We start from the raw sequence: 8,371 nt of genomic DNA, 5'->3' as shown, positions 1-8,371 counted from the left end.
GTGTGTGTGTGTGTGTGTGTGTGTGTGTGTGTGTGTGTGTGTGTGTGTGTGTGTGTGTGTGTGTGTGTGTGTGTGTGTGTGTGTGTGTGTGTGTGTGTGTGTGTGTGTCAATTCCTAATAATGTGTTTTGTGAGTTATGTTTTAGGGATGTGTTTATATTCTTCTTCTCTTCTTCGCTTCTTCTCTTTCTTCTTCTCCTCTCCTCTCCTCCTCCTCCTCTCCTCTCTCACCAGATGTATTGTACCACATTAAGATGAACACCTATATTAAGCGTGTTGTTCTTTGCTTTCCAGGGAGCGTAAGATGTCGAGTAACGCCGCCCAAGACTGAACTCCTTGATCCTGCCGTGGGCGTGGTTGTGGCGATGGCTGGAGCTGACAGCAGCGGTTTGCGGCGGGGGCGTTCCCTGGGTGGGGGCGGCCCTGGGGAGGGAGCAGGGGTCAGGACACCTCCCACTACGCCCAAGAAAGTCGGAGGCAAGATGCTGGCGGTAAAGATCCTCATGCTTGATGACACCTACACACTCTTCCAGATACAGGTGAGTGTAGTGATCCTGTGTAGCTTAATTACAGGTGCGTAGTGGCCCTGTGTAGCTTAGTTACAGGTGTGTAGTGCCCGTGTGTAGGTTTAATTACAGGTGATTGTAGTGGCCCTGTGTAGGTTTAATTACAGGTGTAGTGGCCCTGTGTGGTTATTACATGTGGGTGTAGTGGCCCTGTGTAGGTTTAATTACAGGTGTGTAGTGGTCCTGTGGTGGGTTAATTACAGGTGGGTGTAGTGGCCCTGTGTAGATTTCATTACAGGTGAGTGTTGTCGTCGAAGCACTGTACAGGTGAGCGGAATTACCTGTCCATTATCTACCTGAGAATTACTTGGATTACGTTTTCAATTGGATTAGATTCTCACAATACGCGACTTGTAGTATAAAAATAAATAGGATGAGACTCGGATTCTCTGCTGGGATTGGCCGGGTCAGGTGCAGCTGGAGTCAATTAATCTTGGTTCATGAGAGAGAGAGAGAGAGAGAGAGAGAGAGAGAGAGAGAGAGAGAGAGAGAGAGAGTGAGTATGTGTGTTTTGACGTGAGGTGGAGGGTTATGATGGTGGACGGATGGGCGTGGTAGGGGGAGGGTGAGCGTGTTCGTGTGTGGGCGTGGTGGTGTTGATGGGTGGACGTGATGGTGTTGATGGGTGGGTGTGGTGGTGTTGGAGGGTGGGTGTGGTGGAGGGTGAGGTGGGCGGTTATTATACAGTGTGGTGGGCGTAGTTATTATACTGTGTGGTGGGCGTACTTATCATACAGTGTGGTGGGCGTAGTTATTATACAGTGTGGTGGGCGTGGTTATCATACTGTGCGGTGGGCGTGGTCACTACACACTATGGTGGGCGTGGTGTTGTGTCAGGTAGGCAGGTCCAGGAAGCAGTTGTGAAGTTGATTACAGGTGATGGGCGTCAAGCGTAGTGAAGATGGGCGTATTTTTGGGGGTCTATGAGGCGTTAATGGTGAATAAATGAATAGTTAATGAAGTGGATGATGAGATACCTGGTGGGTGTAGTGTTGGGTGAATGGATCTCTCTCTCCATTGTTGAGGTAGGTTAGTATTGTAAACAGTAAACAAACTATGCATCAGTGTAAGAGAGGTACCTCTTTAGGCTTTGTCCTCCTGCTGGGACCACCCTCCCCCACGTAACCTTGTCCTCCCACTGATAGATTTCCCACGTAGCGTTGTCCTCCGCTGATAGATTTTCCCTCCCCACTTAGCGTTGTCCTCCTGCTGATAGATTCTTCTCCCACCCACGTAGCTTGTCCTCCCGCTGATGTGTGTGTGTGTGCAGCCGTGCTGCTGGCCATTGTGTGGGAGGGGCAGTCTGCCTCCCACCTCGTTTGCCAATATGTCCTTTCTCCTCCTCTCCCTCTACTCTCCATACCCTCTCCATATTTCTTCTCCTCTATCTTTCCCTACTCCTCTCCTTCTCCTCCTCTTCTCCTCTCCCCTTCTCCCCTCCCTGACCGACGGCTACTTGATGATTAATAACGTTGTGGAGTTATTGGTTGACCAAGCGTGTGTGTGTGTGTGTGTGTGTGTGTGTGTGTGTGTGTGTGTGTGTGTGTGTGTGTGTGTGTGTGTGTGTGTGTGTGTGTGTGTGTTGAATACAGGGTGGCACCAGGAGGGGGGGGGGTGGAGTTAGTGCCTTAAGGGGCGCGGTACGGGCTGTTGGTCACCGTCAAGGGGCCAGTGTAGTAGAGTGCCAGCATGTGACCCCTTGGATGTGTATGACCCTGGATGTGGGTATGACCCCGGGATGTGTGTGTATGACCCCGGGATGTGTAGGACTTCTGGGATGTGTATGACCCCACCCGAATGTGTAGGACTTGGGATGTAACTTAGGTGTGTATGATATCCAGGATATGTATGACCTCCAGGATGTGTGTATGACCCCCCAGGATGTGTAGTAGCTCTGGGATGTGTATGACCCCAGGATGTGTATGATCCCAGATGTGTATGACCACCCGGGATGTGTGTATGACCCAGGATGTGTAGTACCTCTGGGATGTGTATGACCCCAGGATGTGTATGTTCCAGATGTGTATGACCCCCAGGATGTGTATTACCCCGGAAGACATTTTGTGATAGTGGTGTGGTACTGGGGATGACCTCTAATAGGGGTCATGGCACTCTGAATTGACCTCTAGTGATGTGGTGTACCTGGTAACCGCTGGTATTACTGTGGATCTCGGGGGATTTTGGCTCTGGTGATATCATGGCACCCTGGGTCAACTTGTGCTGTGTTGTGCCATACCAAATTGATCCTGAGTGACGTCGTGGCACTTTGGGGGTAATTACTCTAGGGTCGTGGCCATTGGGATCACCTCTTAATTGTGTTGTGGAATGATAGGCCTAAATCTTGCTGGTTTCTGCTGGCCTACCTGTGGTTTGGTTGTGGCACTGTTGGCCTGTCTCTTATTCTGTGGCACTGTTAGCCTGTCTCTGTTAGTCTGTGGCACTGGTGGTTCACGTCTGGTTGTCCATGGCACTGCTGGCCTGACACTAGCGGGCCACAACTCACTCAGTTACCAGGATGAGCTGCGCCTGGTGATCTGCACGGAGCAGCAGCAGCCGTGAAGACGTATCGGGTGTCTCTGAGCCCTCTCGCGTTACAGCAGGGGTAAGTGCCACTGTGCAGCCTCACCACCGTCTCGGCTGAGGTCTTCGTCATCCTCATCTTGGCCGCGAGAGTTCTCATTCAAGTTTCAACAGAGAGAACTATACGCAAGACTGACCGAGAGAACCATATGTAAGACTGACAGAGAGAACCGTATGCAAAACTGACCGAGAGAACCGTACGTAAGACTGACCGAGAGAACTGTACGCAAGACTGACTGAGAGAACCGTGCACAAGACTGACAGAGAGAACTTCCACACCAGAGCCACGACCGAGAACTTATTCCTCTGCGCTAATGCCGAAAGTTCCAGTGTCCAACCTCGACCGAGAAGTGATTAACATAACTAATTATTCCTCATGCCAGAGACGACACCACTCACCTAACCTAACCTAACCTGACGTGACATTTGGTGGTTCAGCCCAAGACCTGCCTGCTGGGGATGGTCAGCTGAGGAAGGCGACTGTGTGTGTGGGGTGTACGTCTGTGTGAGGTAGATGTGTAATGTCTGCGGGAGAGGGAGGTGTATATTCTACCTCCCTACCCTTCCTACTCCTCCTCCCCTCCCTCCCTCCCTACCCTCCCTCCCTCCCCCTCTACCCTCCCTCCCCTACCCCACCCTCCCTATACCTCCCTGTTGACTGGTTTCTATAGCTTGTCTTTTTTCGTAATAATGACTTATGACGTGGGACGAATATTTTTTAATTCCTTCCTGCAGGTGATCTGGAGACGAGCTGAGATATTTAATTTAGAGGCTATGCGCGCGCGTGTGTGTGTGTGTGTGTGTGTGTGTGTGTGTGTGTGTGTGTGTGTGTGTGTGTGTGTGTGTGTGTGTGTTTTAAGACCATTCTCCCATTTGGTGTTTTAATATTTGTGTGTGTGTGTAGTAGGGCGACTGGTGAGCTACAATGTGATTTGTTTTATGTCAGTGTGATTCAAGGTGAGATTAGGTTAGATTAGGTTAGGTAGGTTAGTTGGTTAGTTAGGTTAGTTAGGTTAGGTTAGGTTAGGTTAGGTTAGGTTAGTTGGTTGAGGTTGGGAGGGGGAAGGAAGGGTGAGTTGGGCGGCCTTCACCGTCTTGTCTAGTCAGGTGGAGTGAATAGAAGGCGTGGGGGACTGTCAGTTGATGTGCAGTCGTGCAGGTGCTGGCGGGTGGGCTGGTATGGTGGAGGGAGGTGGGTGAGGTGGGAGGGTGGGTGGGTGAGGTGGGGGGGTGGGTGGGTGAGGTGGTGGGAGGGTGGGTGAGGTGAAGGGAGGTGGGTGGTGGAGGGGAGGGTGGGTGGGTGAGGGTGGTGGGAGGGTGGGTGGGGTGGAGGGTGGGTGGGTGAGGTGGTGGGAGGGTGGGTGGGGTGGTGGGTGGGTGGGTGAGGTGGTGGGGGGTGGGAGAGGGTGGAGGGGGAGGTGTTCACCTGGCCACTCACCTGTCCTGGGAAAAGATCAGGTGGCTCGTAGTCAACACAGGTGGGGCAAGGGACGCAGGCAGCCTCCCCCCCACCGCGTGTAAAACCATAGTGTAGGAATGGTTAGTTTAGTTTGATTGGGTTTAGGTTAGGTTAGGTTAGGTTAGGTTAGGTTAGGTTAGGTTAGGTTGGTTAGACGCTCTTTTGGTTGTGATACATAGTGTGTGGGTGATGGGGTCATGTGTGTGCTGTACCTATTGTCCCTGTAAGCTGTGCTTCTCTCTCTTTTTTTCTCACCAGGATCTCGAGGCCTATGTGAGATACTATAACATTCCACAGAGACACGTGGAACGCACGCACACACACACACACACACACACACACACACACACACAGAAAGAGAGAGAGAGAGATGAGGAGAGAGATAGAGAGAGAGAGAGAGTTAAAGGTGATTTCTCTTGTACTGAATAAACTTTGCCCTTACACCTCCCTCATACTGCCTTACACCACCTTACTCTCCCCATACTGCCTTACACCACCTTACACCTCCCTCATACTGCCTTACCGGCTAACTCCCCCATACTGCCTTACACCCTTACTCTCCCCATACTGCCTTACACCACCTCTCCCCCATACTGCCTTACACCACCTTACACCTCCTCATACTGCCTTACAGCTAACTCTCTCCTCCCTACTGCCTTACACCACCTTACTCTCCCTCATACTGCCTTACACAGCCTAACTCTCCCCATACTGCCTTACACCCTCTCTCCCTTTCTGCCACACCACCTTACTTCCCCCCTGCCTCACACCACCTTACCTCCCCCATACTGCCTTACACCACCTTACTCCCCCCCATACTGCCACCACCTTACACCTCCCTCATACTGCCTTATACCACCTTACTTCCCTCATACTGCCTTACACCACCTACTCTCCCCCATACTGCCTTACACCACCTTACACCTCCCCATACTGCCTCACCACCTTACTCTCCCCCCATACTGCCTTACACCACCTTACACCTCCTCATACTGCCTTATACCACCTTTTACTCTCCTCATACTGCCTTATACCACCTTACTTCTCCCCAATACTGCCTTACACCACCTTACACTCCTCTCATACTGCCTTTACACCACCTTACTTCTCCCCCATACTGCCTTACACCACCTTACTCTCCCCCACTGCCTTACACCAGCTAACTCTCCCCCATACTGCCTTACACCACCCACACCTCCCCCATACTGCCTTATACACCACCTTACTCTCCCCATACTGCCTTACACCAGCCAATCTCCCCCATACTGCCTACACCACCTTACTCTCCCCCCATACTGCCTTACACCACCTTACACCTCCCTCATACTGCCTTATACCACCTACTCTCCCCCTCATACTGCCTTATACCACCTACTCCCCCATACTGCCTTACACCACCTTACACCTCCTCATACTGCCTTGTTCACCTTACTCTCCCCCCATACTGCCTTACACCCTACTCTCCCCCATACTGCCTTACACCACCTTACTTCCCCCATACTGCCTTACACCACCTTACACCTCCTCATACTGGCCTTATACCATTTACTCTCCCTCTATACTGCCTTATACCACCTTATCTCCCCCATACTGCCTTACACCACCTTACACCTCCCCATACTGCCTTTACACCACCTACTTCCCCATACTGCCTACACCACCTTACTCTCCCCCATACTGCCTTACACCAGCTAACTCTCCCCCCATACTGCCTTACACCACCTTACACCTCCCCATACTGCCTTTACACCAGCTTAGCCTCCCCCATACTGCCTTATACCACCTTATTCTCCCCCTCATGCCTTACACCACCTTACTCTCCCCCATACTGCCTTACACCACCTTACACCTCATACTGCCTTACACCATTACTCTCCCCCATACTGCCTTACACCACCTTACACCTCCCCATACTGCCTTACACCAGCTAACTCTCCCCCCATACTGCCTTACACCACCTTACTCTCCCCTCATACCTCCTTACTACTACTCCCTCATACTTCCCTAAAGGGAGGAGGAACAGGGACCGAAAGAAAGAATAAAGAGAGAAAGAAGAATAAATGGGAGACATAAAAGAAGAAAAGGAAGAGGAGACGGAGGAAGAGGGAGAGAGAGAAGAGAGAAGGAAGAGGGAGAGAGAGGAGGGAGAAGGTAGAGGAGACGGAGGGAGAGGGAGAGAGAGAAGAGAGAAGGAAGAGGGAGAGAGAGTAGGGAGAAGGTAGGAGACGGAGGGAGAGGGAGAGAGAGGAGGAGGAAGAGGGAGAGAGAGAGAGGGAGAAGGGAGACGGAGGGAGAGGGAGGAGGAAGGAGGAAGAGGGAGAGAGAGGAGGAAAAGGAAGAGGGAGAGGGGAGGAGGAGGGGAGAAGGTAGGGAGACGGAGGGAGAGAGAGGAGGAAGGAGGAAGAGGGAGAGAGAGGGAGAAAAGGGAAGAGGGAGGGAGGAGGAAGAGGAAGAGGAGGACACATCATCCTCTTAAACACCAATATGCTTTCAGTTTACACGGCCATGGTAGTCTAATGGCCACTTATTCCACCTGATGATTTTATTTTGGCAATATCTCCTCCAACCAACTTGCCTTTGGGAGGGAGGGAAGGTGGGAAGGATGGGGGGATGGGATAGGAGGAGGGGGAATTGGGAGAGAGGAAGGAAGGAAGGTAGGAGGGAAGTGAAGAAGGGAAGGAAGGTAGAGGGAGGTGAAGAAGGGATGGAAAGGAAAATTCAACCACTATCAGCAGAAGGTAAACACAGTGAATGAACTCTGTTGCCTTGCCGTCGTAACTGATATGTAAAAAAAATAAAATAAAAAATAGAAAATGTTTACTTGTTATTTCATTATCTTTGTAAATACATGCTACAACTATTATTGATACTAATTGATTGTTGACATCTGGTACTGTACTGTTACCTCCCCGGCTCCTGGTATGTGATACGTGTTGTATACCTGGACTCTGCATCAGATACCACACGAGTTAACATAGTGAGGTCAGAACACTCTCTCTCTCTCTCTCTCTCTCTCTCTCTCTCTCTCTCTCTCTCTCGTTCGTTCGTTTGTTTGTTGTTCTGTACCTGTGTATGTATGTATGTATGTTTGTATATATGTATGTATGTATATGTGTGAATGTATGTATGTATGTATGTATGTATATGTCGATCAGGTCAGGTAGGTAGGAGAGTGAGGAGAAAACACTTTGATTATACAATGTAGATGCGTCTATGTCTACCTTCTCCCTCCTCCTCCTCCTCCTCCTCCTCCTCCTCTTTTTACTCCTCCTCCTCTTCCTCTTCTTACTCCTCCTCCTCCTCCCTCCTCCTCTTCAAGATAATTTATTGTGACGAGATAAAGGAGTTGAATTCCTAACAGAATCGTGACTCACTTGTTCTAGAACCAGTTTGTGTGTGTGTGTGTGTGTGTGTGTGTGTGTGTGTGTGTGTGTGTGTGTGTGTGTTTTAACAGTTTACATTCAGGTTTATATTGTAATGTTAACCAAACTACCAAACATAATTGTATACTTTGATTTTACTTTCTCAGGTTAAGTAGTTTGCTTATCTTCAGGTGTATAATAAATTAATGTATACTTTTTTTAGAGTTTGGGAAAATTACTTGTATTTTCAGGTGTTTATTAAAATTATCCCAAAATTACGAAAATTTATTGTAGAAATTTGTTGTTGTTGTTGTTGTTGTTGTTGTGGTGATGAGGTTTGTGGCTCTCTGAAGGGTTGTGAATGTGTGAGACGGGGGGGTGAGGGTAGGAGAGAAAGGGAGGATA

General features: G+C 49.9%; 1 protein-coding gene across 7 annotated transcripts in view; it reads left to right on the top strand.

Moving 5' to 3' along the window:
• The first annotated feature begins 221 nt into the window (after positions 1-221).
• The window catches only part of LOC121880008 (FERM, ARHGEF and pleckstrin domain-containing protein 1-like), a 98,858-nt gene continuing 90,708 nt past the window's right edge, over positions 222-8,371 (top strand). For all 7 annotated transcript variants that reach the window (XM_042386946.1, XM_042386943.1, XM_042386945.1 and 4 more), the window contains exon 1: positions 222-538. In XM_042386946.1, the coding sequence (XP_042242880.1) occupies positions 254-538 (285 nt within the window). In that variant the 5' untranslated portion in view covers positions 222-253. The remainder of the gene's footprint in view (positions 539-8,371) is intronic.

Source organism: Homarus americanus, unplaced genomic scaffold, assembly GCF_018991925.1.
Source record: "Homarus americanus isolate GMGI-L3 unplaced genomic scaffold, GMGI_Hamer_2.0 scaffold30108, whole genome shotgun sequence".
NCBI classification, from domain to species: Eukaryota; Metazoa; Arthropoda; class Malacostraca; order Decapoda; family Nephropidae; genus Homarus; species Homarus americanus.
This window is presented reverse-complemented; position numbering and strand designations above follow the sequence as displayed.